At 54.2% G+C, this 22,523-nt stretch overlaps 1 protein-coding gene across 1 annotated transcript in view; it reads left to right on the top strand.

Moving 5' to 3' along the window:
- COL1A2 (collagen type I alpha 2 chain) overlaps positions 1-10,269 on the top strand; it is a 28,051-nt gene extending 17,782 nt beyond the window's left edge. Inside the window, exons 34-52 of the mRNA XM_031940777.1 lie at positions 679-732; positions 1,110-1,163; positions 1,252-1,305; positions 1,403-1,510; positions 2,010-2,063; positions 2,492-2,545; positions 3,082-3,243; positions 3,362-3,469; positions 3,763-3,870; positions 4,486-4,539; positions 4,636-4,743; positions 5,007-5,060; positions 5,443-5,550; positions 5,825-5,878; positions 6,356-6,463; positions 6,901-7,159; positions 7,617-7,807; positions 8,150-8,392; positions 9,258-10,269. Of these exons, the coding sequence (XP_031796637.1) occupies positions 679-732; positions 1,110-1,163; positions 1,252-1,305; positions 1,403-1,510; positions 2,010-2,063; positions 2,492-2,545; positions 3,082-3,243; positions 3,362-3,469; positions 3,763-3,870; positions 4,486-4,539; positions 4,636-4,743; positions 5,007-5,060; positions 5,443-5,550; positions 5,825-5,878; positions 6,356-6,463; positions 6,901-7,159; positions 7,617-7,807; positions 8,150-8,392; positions 9,258-9,404 (2,082 nt within the window). The 3' untranslated portion in view covers positions 9,405-10,269. The remainder of the gene's footprint in view (positions 1-678; positions 733-1,109; positions 1,164-1,251; positions 1,306-1,402; positions 1,511-2,009; positions 2,064-2,491; positions 2,546-3,081; positions 3,244-3,361; positions 3,470-3,762; positions 3,871-4,485; positions 4,540-4,635; positions 4,744-5,006; positions 5,061-5,442; positions 5,551-5,824; positions 5,879-6,355; positions 6,464-6,900; positions 7,160-7,616; positions 7,808-8,149; positions 8,393-9,257) is intronic.
- The last annotated feature ends 12,254 nt before the right edge of the window (positions 10,270-22,523 follow it).

Below are 22,523 nucleotides of genomic sequence, written 5' to 3'. Positions count from 1 at the left end.
TCAGTTGCCCCAAAAGTCACATCCACTAAATAGGAACAAAAACTGCAGCCTCAGTTGCCATCCAAAGGATGCCATGTGACCTTGTCTAGGTTTTCCATTAGCTTTGCTGGGGCCCGGGAGAGATGAGATGGGAGCTGGCGCCTGAGACCCCCCCTTTTGCAGCTTGCACATTGAGGAGACCCCAGGGAAAGTCCTGGAGGCATAAGGGCCACTTCCCTGAGCCCTTTTTAAATATTTTTTTGCTGAGGCAGTTGGGGTTAAGTGCCTTGCCCAGGGTCACACAGCCAGGAAGTGTTAAGTGTCTGAGGCGGAATCTGAACTCAGGTCCTCCTGACTCCAGGGCTGATGCTCTGTCCACTGCGCCCCCTAGCTGCCCCCAGCCCATTTTAGCTCTACTTGGACCATGTTTCCCCTGCTGCCCTGGAGTTTGAGTGGGTCCTGAGCACGGACCCTCCTGCACGGGGGGAGGAAGGGCTACCAGAGTCCCTAAGGGTTTTCATGGCCTGATTCTTGAGGCTCACCCCTGGTAGATCCCCTAGACCTTGTGCCTGGGGGTGGACATGTGCCAACAAAACAGAGACAGAGAAGATGGGAGGAGGAAAGGGAGGAAGAGGGGGAGAAGCAGGAGAGTGCTCCCTGGTGAGCAGTGACAAGAGCCCTTTCTCCTTCTGCCCTTAGGGAGCTCCTGGTGCCATGGGTGCCCCGGGTCCCGCCGGAGCCACTGGGGAGAGGGTAAGTACTCCCTGCCTGTGACTGCTTGACCTTTCCCCACAGCTCTCTGCGGCTCTAAGCCAGCCCCGTTCCACAGGCAGTGACGCCCCACTTTGAAACCCCTGCTCTGCCTCCTGGCCGCTATGGCAGCCTTGACCCCAGACCCCAGACTACTACTGCCCCCAGCCAGGGCTGCTCCATCTGGACAGAAGGGTCCTTGCCGAAGCACCCCAGACTTCCTCCTCTATTAGACATGGCCTGCAGCAGGCCCTCTCCCCAAGGCCCAGGCCCAGGGAGCCCAGGGGGAGGGAGCCCAGGGCCCTCCTCCATCCACGTCTGCCCACCCTGAGCCTGCCCTGCTGCCAAGCTGGCCCCTCACTAACCTTTGGATCCTCCAGGGTGAAGCTGGTCCCGCCGGTCCTGTTGGTCCCACCGGGAACCGAGGAGCTCCTGTAAGTAGCCCCAGCCCTGGTTCTGTCAGCCCGGGAGATGGGGAGTCAGAGCCAGGGTGTGAGACCTTCTTGTCCCTCTTCCACCCAGGGTGACCGTGGAGAGGCCGGGCCTGCAGGCCCCAACGGATTTGCTGGCCCTCCTGTGAGTACGGGGCTGCTCTCCCTGAGGAGGTTGGCCGGGGGGGTGCAGGGTGGGCAGAATGGAGCCTTCACCCCTCTGCTGGTTCTCGTCTCCCTAGGGCGCTGCTGGCCAAGCTGGAGCAAAGGGAGAACGCGGAACCAAGGGGCCTAAGGGAGAGAACGGCATCGTGGGCCCCACCGGCCCCGTGGGCGCAGCTGGCCCCGCGGTGAGTGCTGCTCCTGGCTGGCCTGGCACTGCCTGGCGCTGGCCCGATTTCTGGGGGGATCCCACAGACCAAATGCGCCATTAGCCACGTGTCCCGAGTCCTGAGCCCACGTGGGGCGAATGTCAAGTAGAACTGCCCCAAGGTCGGACTTCTGGCCCCGTCCCTCCCCTCAGTGATTTCTGTGTACCCGCCCCCTAACTGGCTCCCCCCCGTGCCCATCAGGAGATGGGGGCAAAGTCCCATCCTTCCCCTTTCCTAGATTGGGGGACTGAGGCACAGACTGGGTGGCTGGGGGTCTCAGAATATCGGAGCTGAGCCCTCCCGGGACCCCCAGCTGCCTCTGACGGCTACAGCCCGACCCCACCGGGGCTTCCTGAGCCGAAATCCGGGGGTGGCCCCCAAAACAGAGAGGGTCTCGCCCATGCCGAGAGGAGAGCTTGAGGCTGAAGCCGTGGGAGCACCACCAACTCTTGTTCCTCTTCTTCCTTTTCTACACTAGGGTCCCAATGGCCCCCCTGGTCCTGTTGGAGGTCGTGGCGATGGCGGTCCCCCTGTAAGTGCCTGTAAAAGCCTTTGTGGGGCCGGGTGGACGGCAGGTGACCTCTAGGGCCGGCCAGGGCTGGGAGGATACACACCTGTGCCGGGGAGGCCGGCTCTGGAGACTCTGGGTGGGAACGTGGCCCCTGGCTGGGCCGGCAGACCTGCCTTGGGCTCCCCTTCTCGCCTTTCCAGCCTCCGGGGGAGGGACACCCTCAGCCATGCCCCTGTCCCGGGTCAGCTGCTCTCACCCTCCCCATGGAAGGGCGGCCCCCAAGGTGCTATCCTTAGTGTGAAGGGGGGGGTGGGGGTAGGGAAAGTCTGGGGCCTCTGGTCGGACCTTGTGGCCTTGGTCACAACTTGGGGGGCTTCCAAGCGCCCGGGCCCTCACCCCTCAGCCTTGCCCCACCCAGACTTTGCCCTAACTCTGACCTTGCCTCCCAGGGTATGACTGGCTTCCCTGGTGCTGCTGGAAGAACTGGAGCCCCCGGGCCTGCTGTGAGTAAACCCTCCAAACTCCTGACCAGCCGAGGGGCAACATGGCCCGAGCCGGGCCCCCAGGACCCCGTGCACCCCAACATGGGCCCGTTCCAGAGTTCCAGGGGGAGGGACAGGTTTAATTCCCAGCCAAAGCGCCTTTTGCTCCTCCTCAGGGGGCACTTGGCTCAAAGGCAAGTCCAGGCCCACTCGGGTCACTGTCCAGGCCTAGCAGCCGCCCCCCCCCCCTGTGGCCAGAGTCGGCCAGGCCGGCCCCAAGCTCCTCCTGGGAGCAAACGTCCAGTCCAGGCATTGAGGAGAAAGGAGATCCCATGAAGGGCCCCCCAAAAGAGGGAGTGCAGTTCTCAGCCCCCAAAGTTGGTCCCAAGGACTCTGCTTGGCCAGGCCCTGCCCTGACTTGAGACGTGGGGTAGCTCCTGAGGCCAGGGGAAGCCCTCCCCCGATTTCTTGGGGACCTGCCCCCATCTCCCCGGCCTCCCTTGCACCTATGGCCTGCGCTGCTTGGGGCGGGCTGTAACCATCTCAACCTGCCGCAGGGTATCACTGGCCCTCCCGGTCCCCCTGGTGCTGCTGGAAAAGAAGGGCCCCGGGGTCCCCGTGGTGACCAGGGTCCCCTCGGCCGTGCTGGAGAGACAGGCGCCGTCGGCCCCCCTGGCTTTGCTGGAGAGAAGGGTCCCCCCGGAGAGGCCGGTGCCAGTGTAAGTGTCATCCTACAGCCCCCCGACAAAGCGTGCGGGCCATCCCCCAGCCAGCGCTCCCGGCAGCCACACGGGCCGGGGACGGCACCCAGCACTCGACACCCTTTCTCTTCCACAGGGTCCCCCCGGCTCCTCAGGCCCTCAAGGTCTTCTCGGTGCTCCTGGCATTCTGGGTCTCCCCGGCTCAAGAGGCGAGCGTGGTCTTCCCGGGGTCTCGGGCTCTCTGGTGAGTGGTGGCTGGCCGCAAAGGGCGGGCGGGGAGAGATCTGCCCCTTCTCTTCCTGTGGCCCTTGGGCCCTTCCCTCCTCCTGCCACAGGCTCCGAGCGGACCCCAGCCCGTCCCACAGCACAGGGGCGTGGAAGGCCCCCAGAATCTGAAGCCCTCTCCCAGCTCTGATGGCCCCAGAATGAAGTGGAGCCCTGGCCCCTGGCTCCCAGCTGGTCCCTAGCCCCTTCCCACCAACCCCAAGGGCCATGGTGTTTGCTCCAGGTTCCCAGAAGGTTCTTCTGCCTTTACAGGGTGAACCCGGTCCTCTTGGCATTTCTGGTCCTCCCGGAGCTCGAGGCCCCCCCGGGGCCGTGGGTAGCCCTGGCGTCAATGGTGCTCCTGGCGAAGCTGGGCGTGATGTAAGTCAAAGGCTCGGGAGGCTCGGGAGGGGAGATGGGGGGGGCTGCCGTCCTGGGGGGGCCCTTGCCTCGAGAGCATAGTCGGGAGTTCTCGGGGGGCAGGCTAGGCCGGGACAGCGAGCGAGGCCCAGAATGTCCCCAAAGGGAAATGAGGGAGGACAGCTGTATCCCCATTCTCTGTGCTGTGACCCCACTTGTTGAGGGCTTGTATTCACTGGGGGTCACAGTGAAGGAAGGACAAGTGACAAAGGAGGAGGGGACCCTTCCTTGGACACGGGAGGCGGGAAGCTGAGGTTCAGAGGGCCAGGCCTTGGGGCCCGGGTCTTGCTGCGCTGGGTCCCATACAGTAGAAATGGGCTCGGTCTGGGCCTTTGAGCAAGTGGCCTGAACAGCAGAGCAGAGGCTCTCTTACCTTCTGCCGGAGCGGCGAGCCAGAGCAGAGCAGGGGCCGGGGCAAGGGGCTTCTTGGCCCAGAAACCCCCAGGGGCCATTGGGGGCTGCCTGTCTCAGCAGGGCAGAGGGCTTTGGGCCCTCTCCCAGGGCAGGGGCACTGGCCCAGACCAAGTGGTCCTGGCTGGCCCACTAACACTCTCCGCTCTCTCCTATACTTTACAGGGGAACCCCGGCAACGATGGTCCTCCCGGCCGAGACGGTCTCGCTGGTCACAAGGTATAGCCGTCTTTTGAGTGTCGTCTCTGACTTGCTGGGACATCTCCAGGCCCTGCTAAGTGGCCAGGCTGAGTGTCCCTTTCCCGCCCCCCACAGGGAGAGCGAGGCTACCCCGGCAATCCTGGTGCTGTTGGCAACGCTGGAGCTCCTGGGCCTCATGGGACTGTGGGTCCTGCTGGCAAGCCTGGAAACCGCGGTGAGCCGGTGAGTGATCTGTCATCCTATGGGGTGTCCCTCGGGCCCTTCCCACCAGGTCTACCTGGGTCCTCAGTGCAGGGGACCCAGACATCCTGTCCAAGGCTGCCCCTCAGTGTCTGACCCGGGTCCTCAGTGCAGGGACCCGGGCATCCTGGCCAAGACTGCCCCTTGGGCCCTTCCCACCAGGTCTGACCTGGGTCCTCAGTGCAGGGGATCCGGGTGTCCTGGGCAAGGTCACAAGTAACCTCCCCTTTTGTCCTTCCTATTAGGGTCCTGTTGGCTCAGTGGGTCCTGTTGGTCCCTTCGGTGCAAGAGGTCCCAGTGTAAGTATATTGGGGAGATTTTGCTATTTCTTCAGCTCTGGGCCTTTTAAAGCTCCCCATGGCTTTTGCAGCTGCTCCCTGGGGTCCGAGGAGCCGTGGCACTGCCTGGGGGCTCGCCCAGCCCCTCCCCCCGGGCCCTGAGCCCCCCTCCCCTGATTTTAGAGAGTGTGTCCTGGAGTGCTTGTCCTGCGTCCAGAAGCCCTGCCCGCTGCACCACGCTGCCTCTGGCATTAGATTCCAGGCCATCTCCTCAGTGGGTCCTTATTTCTTACTGACGTCTCCACCCTGTGGCCCTAGAACTAAATAGAAAGATGAAAGCAGCCCCGGGGGAAGCTGGAGTCCCCCCCACCTCCATCCTCCCCCTTCTTTCTCTGTTGACCAGGGTCCCCAAGGTCCCCGAGGTGACAAAGGAGAAGTTGGTGACAAGGGACCGAGAGGCATGAATGGTTTCAAAGGACACAATGGATTCCAAGGCCTCCCCGGCATCTCTGTAAGTAGGCACCCCTGCCCAGTCTGGCACTTTGGGGGCCCCAAGGCCCACCCACCCCAGCCCGCAGCCGCCAAAGCGAAGGCCGGGCTGCCCCTGAGGGTGTCGGGACCCCGGTCCTCCCATCCGCCCAGGTGGCTCCGGATGGAACATTCGGCTGAGTTTCAGGGCTGCAGAGAGGAAGGGGCCGCCCGCCCCGGCTCCCGCCTCGGACAATTGGCCCGGGCCCTCGGCGCTACTTTATAGAACTTCTGAACCTGCTTTTCTTCCCACACAGGGCCAACATGGCGATCAAGGTGCTCCCGGCTCAACTGGCCCTGCAGGCCCCAGGGTGAGTGGGCGCCAGCTTGGCACTCCCTCCTCGGGGCCCAAGGCCACTGGCATCAGGTGGCCCTCGTCCTGTCTCTGCCAAGGAGGAAGGGGGGAGATGGGGAAGAGGAGAAGGAGGAGGGGCAGAAGGGAGAAGGGAATAAAGAGGAGATGGACAGGAAGAGAGGGAGGAAGAGGAGGAGGAAGAGAAAAAGGAGAAAGGAAGGAGGAGGAGGACAAGGAAAGGAAGAGGAGGAGAAAAAGGAGGAGAAAGAAGAGGAGAGGAGGAAGAGGAGGAAATGGACAGCTTGAGGAAGAGGAGATGGACAGGAGGAGGAGGAGGAAGAGAAAAAGGAGGAGGAGGAAGGGAGGAAATGGATAAGAGAAGGAGGAAGAGGAGGAGGTGGAGAGTCCCTGTCTCTGTATCCCTCTTTGTCCTTGCTTCTGGCCCCGGAAGTGCCCCGAGCTCCCTCTGACCCACCTTCTCTTCCTTTCCCAGGGCCCTGCTGGTCCTTCTGGTCCTCCCGGTAAAGATGGTCGCCCTGGACATGCAGGTGCCGTTGGGCCCGCTGGTCTGCGTGGTTCTCAGGGCAGTCAAGGCCCCGCGGTAAGTGACCTTTGGGACGCAGTACCCTGGGTCCTGGCCAGTCACAGGCTGAGAGGGGAGGGAGACCTTTGTCATGATGGTTGCTCCCACCAGGGAAATCCCAGGCCCATGGTTACAGAGCTCTTGCACCCTCAGGCGAGTCTGGACACTCTCCCTGCCGAGGCCCCCAGGAGGCACCTTTATGTCCCCACTGGCCATTTAGCCCAGCTCTTGGGTATCCTGGGGACTCTGATCCTGACCCTGAGATCACACCCTCTGAGGGGCTTCCCCTTCGCGGCTCAAGCTCCTGGGGCTCTGGGAAGGAAGGCTTTCGCAGGACAGAAGCGCCTGGGATCCAGGAGCTGCCGGTGGTCAGGGAATGGGCAGATGCAGCTCGGGTTGTCCTGGAATGTGTCGCACCCTTCCCTCCACACCGACTCTCCCTTCCCTCTCCACAGGGTCCTCCCGGCCCCCCCGGCCTGCCCGGTCCCCCCGGCCCAAGTGGCGGCGGCTACGACTTCGGTTATGAGGGCGATTTCTACCGGGCTGACCAGCCTCGTACTCAGGCCTCCCTCAGACCCAAGGACTACGAAGTGGACGCTACTCTGAAATCCCTCAACAACCAGATCGAGACCATCCTCAGCCCCGAAGGCTCCAAGAAGAACCCTGCCCGCACCTGCCGAGACCTGAGGCTCAGCCACCCAGACTGGAACAGCGGTGAGTGGGCCCGAAAGCCAGAGCCCTAGCCCTGCTCACGGGCCCCTTCCCTGCTCATGGGCCCCATTCCGGCTTGTGGGGCTCGGCCCTGCTCGTAGGCCCCGTCCCTGACCATGGGGCCCTTCCTTGCTCATGGGCCCCAACCCGGCTTGTGGGGCCCATCCCTGCTCGTGAGCCCCTTCCCTGATCGTGGGGCCCAGCCCGGCTCACCCCCGAATCACTGACTACATCTCAGTCTTTGCCCCCTTGGGTGCTCACTGGCAGCTCCCCTTGGTAGGATGTGCCTGGACTTGGGGCATCCCCCGTTGGCCTGTCCCTTGTATCCCGGGGAGCCCAGGCCCTGAAGGCCCCAGCCCCCCTTGAGCCCCCCAGCCCGGGGTTGCAGCCCTCCCCTGCTGTCCAGCGGACACTCTCACGGGTGGGTGACCGCAGCTTGCCCTGCTTTGTCCTCCGGCAGGTTTCTACTGGGTCGACCCCAACCAGGGCTGCACCATGGACGCCATCAAAGTGTACTGTGACTTCTCCACTGGGGAGACCTGCATCCAAGCCCAGCCTGAGAACATCCCCGCCAAGGCCTGGCACAATCCCAGGAGCCCCCAGGGCAAGAAGCATGTGTGGTTTGGGGAGACGCTCAATGGTGGCACCCAGGTGAGCCGCTAGTCCTCTCCAGGGGCTCCATGGGGCACTCCTAAGCTGGGTCCTTCTGGGGGACAGCACCCCACAAACCCAGCCCTCGGGCATCCATGCTTCCCCTGGGGGGTCCTACAGGGACCACATGGAGGGGGATCGGCCCGCTGAACGTTTGGTCAGCAGACCTCTACAATTCTGTTTAGCCTGACACCCCCAGGTATACCCAGAAAATATAGGGATCACCCTTTGGAGGCCCCCACTCCCCAGGCTGTTCCCTTCCTTCTTGGGGCCTTCAGCCCCTGGCTCGAGGCTCCTGCCCACGACCCGGCCCCTGACTGCCTTCCTGGCTCTGCCCCTCAGTTTGAATACAACATGGAAGGGGTCACCTCCAAGGACATGGCCACCCAGCTGGCCTTCATGCGCCTGCTGGCCAACCACGCCTCCCAGAATATCACCTACCACTGCAAGAACAGCGTGGCTTACATGGACGCCGAGAGCGGCTCTCTGAAGAAGGCCGTCATCCTGCAGGGCTCCAACGATGTGGAGCTCACCGCTGAGGGCAACAGCCGCTTCACCTACACCGTCCTGGAGGACGGCTGCTCCGTGAGTCACCGCGACTTGGGGGGCGCCCAGAAGGCCGGGGGGGGCAATCTGGAGAAGCGGGGAAAGTTAGAAGTAAAGGAAGCGCTCGGATCGATGTGGTGACCCTGGTCCCGCGAGGGAGGGCCGTCGGGCAGACGACGGGGACGGCCTCGGTTGTCGCTCGTGCCTGTTCCTGGCTCCCCTCCCGCCCCGCTTGGGGAAGGGGGGGGGAGTGGCGGTTCCTGCCCCTATCCTGCGGACCGGGCCCTGCTCCTAGGGCCGATATTCTGTTCGGTAGCGGCCCCGACGGGGTGACGAGCGCGGTGTTAAAAAAAAAAAAAAAAAAAAAAAAAAAAAAAGAAGTAAAGGAATCGAAAGAATCGTCCTTTCTTAGTGAGAGGGCATTGCAAAGAAAGATGGCAGGTGTCCTCACTCACCTGGGGCCCCCAAAAGCCAGACCCTGCCTCCTGGATTGGATCAGGGTCACCCTGCTTCCCTGACCTCTGGAGACCCTCGTTGTAGCAAAGCATTCAGGGCACTGACCCAGAAAAAGCCCCCCGGCTCGCAATGGGCTCTGAGCCCCCAAGTTCCCAGGGAGCTACAAGCCCCATTTCCGATCCCAGGGCTCTCTTTGGGGCTAGGGCAGTTCTAGGGGAGCCGCAAGCCCCGTTTCCCGTCCCAGGGCTCTCTTTGGGGCTAGGGCAGTTCTAGGGGAGCCGCAAGCCCCGTTTCCCGTCCCAGGGCTCTCTTTGGGGCTACGGCAGTTCTAGGGGAGCCGCAAGCCCCGTTTCCCACCCCAGGGCTCTCTTTGGGGCTAGGGCAGTTCCCAGGCACTGGTCCCTCACGGCCTTCCTGTGCTGACTTCCTCCTCCTCTTCTCCACACAGAGAAAGAACAATGAGTGGGGAAAGACCGTCATCGAATACAAGACCAACAAGCCTTCCCGCTTGCCCTTCCTGGACATCGCGCCTTTGGACATTGGGGGCACAGACCAAGAACTCCGTTTGCACATTGGCCCAGTCTGTTTCAAATAACGAACTCACAGCAAATTTACCAAAAGGAAAAGGAAAAAAAAAGACTCCCCCCAATGTCCTCTCTTTGCCACTTCTCCTTCCTTTTTTGTCCTGAAATCTGATTCCTTCTGTTTCTTCTGCTCATCTCCTGCTTAACTCCGGGCAAAAGAGAAGGGTCAGGATCATTGGAGCACCGTGCAATGCAGTTTCCCACAGGGCCCCGATCCCCCCTCCCCAAAGGACTGGAAGTGTCTCGACACCCTAACATCTTGTGGTGGGAAAGGTCCGCCTTTGTAAAGAACGAATCCGAAACCGAAAATAAAAAATAAAAACCCAAACCGTTTGCACCACTTGTGGCCTCTGAGTATCTTCCACAGAGGGCAGTCTAAAAGCCCGACTTCCAAAGGTGTAACCTACCTCAGGCACCCCCATGAAGGTGCTCCCCACGCATGAAGGTGCTCCCCACCCCAGGTGCTGGACAGAGGGCCACTCCTCCCTCTCCCCCCAAGGTGCTAGTTCTGCGGACGTCAGAGTGTCACGTCGATACTGGAAGCCTGGCGCTGGTGCTAACGGACCCTGGAAGCCGCTGCTCTCTGCACTGTCTCTGTCCTGCTCCGGCCGCTTGGGGGAATGGCGGTCTCCACCCACGCCCGGGCCCCCCACAAAGCAGGCAGCTCTTTTGCCCGTCCTTGACGCCCCAGCACTCGTCCTGTCCCCCTTCGCTCTCGTCCTCTCCCCACCTCGCTCTCGTCCTCGTCAGGGGGTCCTGAGGAGCCTCCTCCTCAAGCAAGCCGAGAAAACCAAATTGTGCCTATTTTGTATATGTGAGATGTTTAATTAAATTGTGAGAAAACGAAATAAAGCATGTCCAGTGTTCCAAAGGAAAGGCCGGACTCAGTGAACTTCCTTGCTCCGATGCCTCGTACGTGACCGCAGCTGCTGCCCTGTCTGGGTGCCCGGCCTCAGACGCTGCAGCATGGGGAGGGAGATTGTCATCCTGGGCCAGAGCCTCCAGTGGGCAGCGCTGATGGGTGCAGACGTGGCTCCCAGCATCCGCAGTGGGACAAAGAAGCTGGGCTTCCTCCCGTGGACAGTCCTCCCTGAGCAAAGGTTGACGCGTGTGTGTGTGTGTGTGTGTGTGTGTGTGTGTGTGTTTGGTGGGGAAGGGGAAAGGAACAGTAGAGGAAAGGGGGCAAATCCCCCAAGGGAGGTGGTCTTAGAACACATGGCAGAGATGGGCACCTGGCCCCCTCTCCTGTGACCCCTTGGACTGGCGAGCTCAGAGGTACAGGGGCAGGCAGGACTTGGGCCAGGGGGAGTACATGATGTGCCCCATCTGATGCCCAGGGCTGAGGACAGTGCAATGAGAAAGAAAGGACTGGCTGGATGCCTGAGAGATAACAGAGCTGGGGCAAGGACAGAGAAGCCGTCAAGCTCACAACAGCAGCCCTCGGGGGTGGGAGCCCACTGGCCACTTTCCTGGAGCCTCAAAGCCCCAGGATCCCCTAAAGGTGTGAGAAGGACAGAGATGGACATCTTCAGTCCTTCAGCTCGGGTTTGTCCTGAGGGGCAGAGGCAGAGGCAATAACAGAACAAACTTCTTGCCCACTTCCTTCCACCTGCATGGAAAAGCAGCCCCCATCTGTGCTGTGGAGAGGGCCCCCGAGTTGGGAGGAGTCGGGCCCACAGAACCTATCCTCTTCTCCAGGCCCCAGAGAAGACTCCTTCTCTCATCCAAGCTCTGGCACCCAGCGGCATAAAGTCGGATGAATTAAGGCTGCAGTGAGAGCCCCGGAGGCTGAGGGCCTCCCCCAGCCCCAGCCCACCCACTTGGTGGGTTCCTCAAAATGGCCCATTCCTTGAGTCTTCTCTGACCACTAGCACTCCACGAGCTAGGAGATCACTCACGGAAAACGTAGCCCAGAAGCCGGCCCGTAGAAACACAGATGCTGCCGGGCAGTGCTCACTCTGGGGCAGAGTTGGCCCTGGGGCGGATGCCATCCACCCTGCCCTTGGCCAGCCAGGAACTCTCTCCCCACAGTCCAGGAACTGTTGGAAGGCTGAGGAGATTGTTGAGAAAAAAGGGGGAGGTAGAGAATATACGGGGAGCAAGAAACTTGGCAGGGTCTCCAGCAGAAAACAATTCACCCCAAGATGGCACCGAGTGACGGGAATTTCAGAGTTCCTGGGAAGCCCAACGAGGGCGGGAGGAAGGTGGTTCTGCCCAAAGCAGCGCAGACAGGTCCTCCTCCAGGATCCCTCCAAGGGCACCTTACAACCTCAGATCTGGAATAAGACTCACTGAGTGGCTGAAGAAAGCCAGGTCCAGAGAGGGCCGAGTCCATGGGACACCGTGTGGCGCCGGCCCGCTTAAGCGTCTCTAAAGGGACCTTTGTGGTGGACGCCAGCCTTTGACTTCAGGGACCAAGAAAGGGGGGCAACTGAGCGTTTTCACCCTCCCTGTTCCCCAAACAATCCCACCTAGACAGTGGGGGCTCCCCGAGTTTGGTGAGGTGGCTGAGGGGACCCCAACGGTTTTTCATCCCTAAAAGAACACCCCCCCTCCCTCCCTACAGATTCCCTGTGCTCACACCTCATTCCAAATACAAGCCAGAATCTGAGGGCAGAGAGCTCAGCCTGAAGGCCTTGGAGGCCATTGGCCCTAGGGGGTTTTATTTTGCACATAAGGCCCCCTCAGAGAGCGCATTTAGGATTAGGGTTAGAGGTGGGTTTAGAGTTAGAGTCGGGGTTAGGGTTAGAGGGGCTTAGGGTTAGAGTCGGGGTTAGGGTTAGAGAGGGGTTTAGGATTAGAGTAGGGGTTGGGGTTAGGGTTAGAGTCTGGGTATTACCTCCCACTCCGAGCCTACTGATTGCCGGGGGCCATACACACCCATCTTCCCCAATAGACATGGAGAAGAGCTGTTGTTAAGGGCCCAAAGAGCCTTTCTTTATTGGCGTTCTTAACGGGTCAGTAGGAAGCAGGAGCAGGTATATGTATGTCTCTGTGTGCCTACATCATCTCTGCCTCTCGCTACTTCTCTCCGCATCCTTCTCCTACCTAGGGCAAATCTGGCCATGTATATTTACTCTCCTCTGGGATGGCCCCCCGAGCCCAGCCCACTGAGCCCTGGGTAGGAGGATCCACAGAAGAGAGACACCTGGAGTCAGCGCTGCATCCTGAGAAAAGATCCAGCACCTGTAGGATCGGCCTCCTGCCTCAGAGGCCACGCCCCTTCCTGCCTCAGAGGCTACGCCCCCTTCTACATCCTGGGCCCCCCCATCAGCTGATATGGCGGACATGGCAATTCTCAGAAGGAAAATCCCGGACATCGGGGTTTGGGTCAGGGTTACAGTTGAATCCAAGGTTTTAGTCAGGACCATGGACAGGGGACGACCCTACCCCATCCCTGATCTAACCCTGACCTGCTCCCCCTCTAGCCGCCAGACACTCCTTTTCTTTGTGGAATGAATCCTCTCCCAGTCCTTCGCAGAGACGCCCACCAGCTCTCTACACCTGAATGAGCAGCTCAATCATATCAGATAAAAAAGGATGCCAGAAGCAGACATGCATTCACACCCACCCCCCACTGCCTTTTCCAGGGCCCATCTCATCCTCCCTGGGTCCCGTGGCCTGCCTGGTTCTGGGAAAACAGCCTATGGTATGACACTGAGTGTAGACATTCTGGTGTATTTGGAGTCATCACCGGAAATTACCCATGAGCTGCATGGGACCGTGTCAAATCTGGCTTGGCTTTCTGGAGCAATTGAGGCAGAGGGTTTGGGAGGCCCACAAGAGCAGAAAACAGAAGAAGAGAGGACTCAGCAGAAGAAAAACCCAGGAGAGAGGAAAAGAGGGAGCTTCCAAATAGCCTCCAATTTTTTTTCAGGGCAATATGAGGCAAGGTTCTTTGCAGAGAGTGGGGGAAAAGCAACCAAAGTTTTGCAGAAGGGTGAAGGAAGGGGAAGGGAATAAGCATTTATAAAGCACATATTATATGCTAGCCATTGTGCTAAGCACTTTACAAATATTAATTCATTCAACTCTCAAGACAACCCTGCCAAAGAGGTGCTTTTACTACCCTCATTTTACAATTAAGATAAAGGACAGGTTGTGACTTGATCAGGGAAACATAGCTAGTAAGCATCTGATGCTAGATTTGAACTCAGGTCTCCCCGATTCCAGGACCATCATGCTGGATGAAAAGATTGGAAAAGCTAGCTGTGTTGAATGGAGCAGTGAGTCAATTAAGGAGACATAAAAAGATTGCCTTGCTGCAGTGAGGGCACACAGCTAAAGATGCTGATGAAGTCCAACAAAACGTGATGAGGTACAAGTCAAGGAAGGGGGAGTTGTCTGGGATGAATTCAGAGGCTCAAGCCAGGTCAAAGGGCAAAATTTTATGGTACTACTTTGCAAGCTGGCAAAATTCCTAATGAACTCACCATTTACAAGGAAGGAAGTGGGGACTTTTATGAGAAATGCTCCAGAGCAAGGTGTGACAACTATGTTAACAGTGGGCATCAGCAAGTTAACTGGTGCTCCTGTTTATATAAGATGGTCTTGAAAGCTGACATCTATGGCTTGCCCATATAAGTTAATAGTGGACATCAGTATAGGGTGGCTGTTTGTACAAGATAACTACACGGGGTCAGCTTGCTCCTCACTAGGGTCCACTTAGATACTGGATTGCTATCTAGGGCATGATCTTTGGCTAGAGTCCATTCAATCTTCTAGCGACCACTAACCCAAAATAATTCAAATCGATGTTTCTAGGAGCCAGAGCAGAAAGCAGGTTATTCAATTTCTGTACAAAAAGGGCATTGCCTCCATAAGCATAGTCTAATGGAGTGAGGCAAAGGACAGGCAACAGAGCACGATTTTATTCCCCAAAACAATTTTTCCCCCATCTTGGGCGCCAGTTTTCCCTGACTTAGTTTCAAGGCTCACAATCTGTCATCTACTCCCAGGGAACCAGAGCAGGAGAACTATAGATTATAAATTGGTTTGTGTGAGATTAAGCAAGGCTACAAGCAAACAGGGTTTTCCTGGAATTGTAGCCCCAAACTTTGGCTGGGATCAATTTTCTGAAAAGGCCTCACATCCTCTCCATTCCACCTAAAACCTTGTTGCAATGAATGCAGCATTAGGTCTGAGGTCAGAAAGCTTCAAAATCAAATACAGTCATAGATATTTACTGAGCAAGTCATTTAACCTGTTTGCCTCAGTTTCCCCGTGTAAACTGGGGATGATAATAGTACTTCCCAGGGCTTTTATGAGGATGAAATGAATTATGGGCAAATGCTTAGCAACATGCCTGGCATATAGTTGGTTTTTTAAAAATCCTTGTTTCCTTCCTTTTTAAATATATTTTTCCATGTAACCTAAGGCAATCAGTTCTCTTGACTCTGTGGTCATACTGATGATTCCTACTGGGCTTGCAATCCAATAAAGCCCCCAGATATTTTTCAGACAAACTTTTGTTAATGTACTTTCCTGATCTTGTATTGTGAAGTTGATTTTTTTTTTTAGCTCCAAACGTAATATTTTTATCTCTATTGACTTTTTTGTTTCATCCCGGGCAGTGCTAAATCCTGCAAAGGCCATTACAATTCTTTTACACCAAAGTTCCAGATTGGACAAGTGTTGTATGAATTTCTCAGTCAAACCTAGGAAGTGCCACCACTTTGATGAGGAAATCTGTTATCTCCTGAAAGGATCACCTTTCCCTTGTATTTTGGGTTTGCAATGTTCCTCATCCAGGGGATATTCATTGCATGACCCTCTTAGCCAGTTGTTTCCTGTACTCTGCTTTTTGATGTTTTTTGCTGTATGTTCATCCTATGAGTGACGGGATCCCAGATGTGGTCTCCTTGGTCTAGGGTGACTGGACTTGGTGAGCAGAAGCAAAAAGTGGACACAACTTTGAGCTTAAAACTCCTTTCACTCAATGGAAATTAATGGCTTTAAGACACACCTCCCTTCTAGAATACATGTCACCTTCTGGTCTACTGCTCAGCTCCCAGGTCTCAGACCCCAGGTAAGATACTATGTTGGCTAGTCCAGTGAAGGACATTTCCTGGAGGAAGGCAGGGATATCTCAGTTCTTTCATTGGAAAGTTGGATTCCTGGTGTTCAAAGAACAGGAAGTACAGAAAGGTCTTTGTCTAGGAAACAAGAGCGAGAGAACTGACTCTGCTAGCATCCAAGAAAAAATTCTAAGGGCTGAACCCAATCTTGAATGGAGACCAGCCCAGACATCATCCTAGTGTCAAAGAAAAGGCACAGAGAGGCTGCATCCCCACAGGCCAAACCAAAAAGAGGAAACTTTGGGAACAACATAAAGATTGAAAAACAGCCAAAGATGGAACAGTCCTCTATTTGTATCAAAATATTTATAGCAACCATCCTTGTGGTGGCAAAAAGCTGGAAACCTGAAGGAATGCCCACCCACTGGGCAATAGCTGAACAAGAAATGAGGAGCAAGTTGGTTTTAGAAAAACCTGGGCTAACATCCTATACCAAGATAAGGTCAAAATGGGTTCATGATTTAGACAGTGATATTATAAGCAAATTAGAAGAATAAAGGATAGCTTACCTCTCAGATCTGTGGAGGAGGAAGGGATTTGTGGCCAAAGAAGAACTGGAGTACATTATGGAATGCAAAAGAGAGAATTTTGATTACATTAATTTAAAAAGATTTTATACAAGCAAAACTAATGCAGACAAGATTAGAAGGGAAGCTATAAATTAAGAAAACATCTTTGCATTCAAGGGTTCTGATAAAGGCCTCATTTCTAAAATATAGAGAATTGACTCAAATGTATTAGAGTTCAAGCCATTCCCCAACTGATAAATGGTCAAAGCATATGAACAGACAATTTTCAGATAAAGAAGTTGAAACCATTTCTAGTCATATGAAAAGGTGCTCTAAATCACTATTGATCAAAGAAATGAAAATTAAGACAACTCTGAGGTATCACTACACACCTCTCAGATTGATTAAGATGACAGGAAAAGAAAATGACGAACATTGGAGGGGATGTGGGAAAACTCGGACATTAATATATTGTTGGTGGAGTTGTGAACTAATTCAACCATCGGAACTATATCCAAAGGGGTATCAAACTGTGCATACCCTTTGATCCAGCAGTGTTTTTACTGGGTTTATATCCCAAAGAGATCTTAAATGCAAAAATGTTTGTGGAAGCCCCTTTTGTAGAGACAAGAAACTGGAAATTGAGTGGATGCCTATCAGTTGGAAAATGGCTGAATAGTGTAATAGAACTCTGTTCGCCTGATCTTTATAGAGATGGGTCACCTGGCCTGGGGAAATTCCTAAAAATGATCCCCATCTGAATCTCAATCCCTCCTGGCTCTGTGAAAATTACCTGGTTCCCATGGGAAACTCTGACCTCCAATTCATCTGGGAATCACTTTGGTCTGGGAAGCTATCACCACCTTTATTGATTTGGAAATTAGGCTCTAATCACTCCCTACTCCCAAACCACAGAAGGTTAAATAAAAAAGACTCTGTACCCCAAACATGGCTATCTTCCTAATCAGGAAGCGAGCCACTGAGAGAGTTTCTCAGTGAAAATAGACCTATTTTGCCAGAAATTTCACTTGCAGATTGGGACTGCAAATTCTTTTGTAAAACCTGCAACACAGGCCTGGGGACCCCCATTGCTGTCAGGGTATCCTCACCCCTCAACATTATGTTATATGAATGTTATGGAATATTATTGTTCTATAAGAAACAATCAGCAGGATACTTTCAGAGAGGCCTGGGGAGACTGACATGAACTGATGCTGAGTGAAATGAGCAGAACCAGGAGATCACTGTACATGGCAACAAGATTTTATGAAGACCAATTCTGATGGGCATGGTTCTCTTAGACAATGAGATGATTTAGACCAATTCCAAGGGTTTTATGATGAAGATGATGAAGTTTGACTCTCCTCGATTCCTGGTCAGGGAGCCAAAAATGATGAGATTTGGCACAGAGCAGGGAACTGTGGGAAACCCCTTCTGGTCAGTGCAGGTCCTTTTTAAATGCATTTACGAACCCCCCCAAAGTTAGATTGGCAAAAGTTTATTGGCACTGGAAGCTGACTTCCTTAGTGGCAAGGTCCTGAGAGAGAAGTAACAATCTAGCAGAGAAATCCCAACAGAGAGGTAAATAAGGTCCTGTTAGGGAAATAGGCAAAAGAGAGGGGTGGGGTGGGGAGAGAGAAAGAGAAATGCTGAAAAGAGAATATTTTTTCAGCGGGCAGAGGGTCACAACTATGCCAAGGAGAGAGAGAGGTTCCTTGGCATGATTCCTGCTTTTGGCCCTCTGCAAGGAATTGAGCTGAAGGAAGCTTGTTATATGGGTAGCTCTTAGTGGGAGCTGGAAGCAGTTTGAGTTGAAATCAGAATAGAGAATCTTCAGATTGAATGTGTCCTTGGACTAATCTCCAACTCAATAGAGTTAGATAGAGATCTCGATCTCCAGTTGGGGCTAAGTAAGAGTGGTCCTGGACAACTAGTCCCACCCAGATCACAAAATGAAACCACTTTATCTTGATTCCCTGGAGCGGTCTTTCGGGGGAGAGCTTCTCTGAGAGAGTTTTTCAAGCTTTCCCCCCAAAGTCTGAGAGAGAGAGAGTTTCAGGGTTCCTCTTATCAAAAAGAGCCAAATGCACCCAGAGAGGGGACTGTGGGAACTGAGTTTGGATCACAGCATAGTATTTACTTTTTTTCCTCTTTTCTCTTTTTTTTTTTTCCTTTTCTCCTTGTTTTCCTTTTTGATCTGATTTTTCTTGTGCAGCATGATATTTGTGGAAATATGGATAGAATTGCACATGCTTAACATATAGTGGTGTGGGAAAGGGAGGAAAAATAATTTGGAACACAAGATTTTGTAAGGATGTTGAAAATTATTCATGTATATATTTTGAATATAAAAAATTTAGTTAAAACAAATAAATATACACATAAATAGATTAAAAAAAAAGAAAAACCCAGGAAAACTTATATGAACTGATTACAAAGTGAAATGTGCAAAGCCCGGAACACATTGTATACAGTAACAGCAATAGAAAACATTGTATATAGTAACAGCAATAATGTATCAACTATGAATATCTTAGCTGTCTTCAGCAATACAATAATCCCAGATAAATCTGAAGGACTCATGTTGAAAAATGTTAGAGAAAGAACATATGGAATCTGAAGGCAGATCTACAAATACTATTTTTCACTTGCTGCATTTTCTTAGTGTTTGGGTTTCATTTTGGTCTGTGTTTTCTTTTACAACACGACTAATAAATATTTGGCATGATTGTACATGTGAAACACCAAATTCCTGTCTCAGAGAAGGGGCAGAAGACAGAGGGAAAAGATTTGGAATTCAAAATTTTAAAAAGTGAATGTTTAAAATTGTTTTTACATGCAATTTGGAAAATATTATTTAAAAGAAGAAAAAGGATCAGTCCTCCCTTGCCCGTCCCTATCCCTTCAGCTTCCCATTGCCTTGGTATCTTTCCTTCTTCTCCAAAATGCCTGGTTCTGGGGTAGGGAAAGAATCTTCTGTTACCCTCCCTTAGTTGGATCAGTATTCTTCCAACATGTCATTTTAGGCTTGAATAAAGCTGGAGGTTGCCTGCAGAGAGCTCTGGGACAAGTATAAAGGGCCTGGACACTAAGAAAAGGGAAGTCCATAAGCAGTAGGAGTACCCTCCCCATTTATTCTCTCCAGTTTGTCATGTTAAGGTGACCTGATAGCATATATTCATCTCAAAAATTCTAAACACTTGTCCTTTTTAGGACCTGAGTCAAGAATCTTTGCAATTACAGCCTGGCTCATCCCAGAGGCTCTCATCTCATCATTTCATAGCTTATTGACTGTTTGAGAAGGAACTTTGTACCCAAAGACTGGAATCAAGGCCCTGTTTTTACTTCATCTTTAAACCAGAGTGAGTGGTGGTTGGGTCCCTGAGGTGCCCTAGGACCTCCAACAGGCCATGTCAGTCTATCCTCCACAGAGATGAGAAAGTGATTTCCCTTAGGTGAAGACCTGACCACATCATTTCCTTTCCCAATAAATTCTGGTGGACCCTAGTTGTCTCTGGGATGAAACAACTCTGCGCTAATTTTTAAATCCTTTCGGTACCTAACCCTGTAACGTCCCACTCTGAGGCTACCAATTTCTAGGGCCATACATACCAATCTTCCCCGGATAGACATGGAGACGAGCTGGTGTCAAGGGGCCAAACAGCCTTTCTTTATTGGCGTTCTCAGCAGGAAGCAGGAGCAAGCATATGTCTCTGCTTCTCTCTATCCCTCTACATCTCTGCCTCTCGCTACTTCTCTCCACATCCTTCTCCTGCCTAGGGCAAATCTGTCCATTTATATTTACTCTCCTCTGGGATTACCCCGTGCCCAGCTCACTTGAGCCCTGCGTGGGAAGACCCGCAGAAGGGAGACACTGGAGTCAGTGCTGCGGACTAAGATGCAGCACCTGTAGGACGCGGCCTCCTGCCTCCAAGGCCATGCCCCCTACCTCCTGGGCCCACCCTACCAGCTGACATGGCACACATGGCAATTCTCCAAAGGAAAGTCTCTAACAGCCCCAGTTTACCTTTCCAGCGTCCTGGCAGTCTCGTGCTCTGAGATTCAGCCAAACTAGCCTTTTCTTTAGCCCACTGCAGGGCACTTGCACCCTTCATCACCATCCCTATACAACCTCTTCTCAACAAGGTTGCTAGTGAAAAAAGTAGTTTTCCCAGTAGAATAGAGTTGAAGGATCATGGGCTCATGAGACGACCTTACGGTGGGGAGCCAGACAGAATTTTACACAGTGCTCAGGCTGCAATGTTCTCTGTAAATATACTGTCCTCCCACTTCTTTCTGCTCTATTCTTTCCTAATCTCAGAAGGCGTATTGGAGATGAAACAATGGATTCTGAATATTTCTAAGAGCCACCAGTGCCTTTGTAAGGGGTCTAGTGCTGGGAGTCCATGTCAGAGACTTCAGTAGCCACTGCAGCCAAATCAGAACCCAGACTAGCCCAACGAGCCACCTGCCACAAATGATCTGGCAGCTGAGATTTGGTCAGAGAGAAGCTTCTGGCAACTGCCTGACATTCAATTTGCTTTCCCTAGGTTGTGAGCACGGGAAGAGCATCCTCAGTCCTGGTAGGTGTTGACGGTATTCTAGCTATGTCTACCTTTGCAAAAAGTAATCGATGTGAAAGGCTAATGAAGATATCGGCTCATTAGTGATACCGGGGAGACACTGACCATCATGGGACAATATTAGGGTATCGATCATGTCATTCCTACTAGTGAAATACACTAAATGGCAGCTCAAGGAGTCTCAGGGGGTATTCCTTGAAGCTGGAAGAAATAAGCAATGGAGCTTGGGGGACCTCATCTGTTAATGAGTCGGAGGTGAGAAATACCCACTCCCTACAGCACATACATCATATAAAAATATTTATAAATTTATATATATATATATATATATATATATATATATATATAAGCATTTAATGTACATATAGGCTACTTGGTTACCCAGAAGGGAGTTAATATGGCTGCAGTAGTGCCTGTGTTGAGACCCCCCCCCCCAAGAGAAGATCCACAAATACAGTCCCAAGACTTGGTTCTGGTCCAGCTGTCAATCAGAAAACTAGCAGAATACCTGCTCAGGTTCTGCATGACACCCTCCAGATTTCCAGAAGCTAGCTGCCCAAGCTTCTACCCAGAAGTGGCAGCAGGCAGGAGCTCTGAGAACTCTGCTCCCCATTGTTACATGCTGGGACCCATGGGGTCATCGTGGCTCACTTGGCACTTCTTTTTCCACAGGATGCCATGGGATGAGGAATCTTCTGGACAGAGGTATAAAAGTGGAGAAGCCCTGTGTCTGTGGAGAGCACAAGTCCAGTGGGACCCAGGAAGACCCGTTGCCTGTCCTGGGACTCATTCCTCAATCGTTCATCCCCACCGAGCCTCTGACCCTTATCCAACCCCAAACTAGCATTCTGTAAACCCCGTTCTCCACCCCTAAATCACCTGCTTTCTTTCCTGCCTCACACTCGCCTATTTTGACCCTTCTCCTGCCCTCCGCAGGCACTTGGCTCCCTTGGTTATTGTGCAGCCCAAGGCCGCTGCACCTATACCCACAGGATTTCTCCTTCCCAGAAGTGTACACACGGGTGAGGTACCCCAGCTAACTACTGGGACTTGTTCTTCTAAAAGCCCCAGCCAGCAAGTGCTTTACACGTAGGCACTTACTGATCCTTCCATTCTGCAAAACCAGGGCTTAGATGGCCTCCCACGGCTCCCATTCGATGATTCTGGAAGCCGTCCACTACCAAGCATTCATTGAGTGCCGCCAGCGCGTGCTCTGGGCTCTAAAGACTTCGAGTAACAAACTGGCCCCTAAATAAATGTGCGCTAATGGGGGCTAGAGGCCTGGCAACTCAAGGTCACAAACGGGAGATGTGCGGGGAGGACCGTGGATAGGGGAGGACCGTGGATAGGGGAGGGAGGGAAGGACCCGAGGGGAGAGACTGGCAGGGATGGCTCGGGTGGCAAGGGCGGGAGGTGCCACCCAGTGTTCGGAATGCTGACTCTCCTTCCCAGATCCCCAACCCGGGACCGGGGCTTGCCCCAAGCTGGACTCGGACCTCCGGCCAAGGAGAGCCACCTACACCAGCCAAGGAGCCACAAAAAGTGCCGGGAAGAAAGCGGCCACAACGGCCGCCCCTTCCCCCCCGAGCGCGAACTGGAGGCTCCCGGGGCGTAGGCATAACCCCGAGGGCGGGGCTGGCTTGGGCTGTGACCGAGACCCACTCTGGGCCTGGGAGCCACACTGCCCACAGCGCTGGCCCGCCGGGCTATCCGACCTCGGGCCACGAGACAAGCAGCAGTTCGTCCTTGACCTCGGATACCCGGGCGAGCCGCGTTCCCCACCCAGGTGCCCCCCTGCCCCTCGCTGCTCCGGCCGCGGATAACTGGGAAAGCTGTCTCCGTTGCACCGGCCCCGGATAACCCGCTGCTCAGACCTCGGATAAATGGACAAGCAGCCAGCGCCCTGATCTCGGATGACTGGACAAGCTGAGCCCTGCGACCCCACGCAGCTCCCCTCCCGT

Source organism: Sarcophilus harrisii, chromosome 5 (genome assembly GCF_902635505.1).
Source record: "Sarcophilus harrisii chromosome 5, mSarHar1.11, whole genome shotgun sequence".
NCBI lineage: Eukaryota > Metazoa > Chordata > Mammalia > Dasyuromorphia > Dasyuridae > Sarcophilus > Sarcophilus harrisii.
Note: the sequence above shows the minus strand (reverse complement) of the source record. Positions and strands in the feature narration are given on the sequence as shown.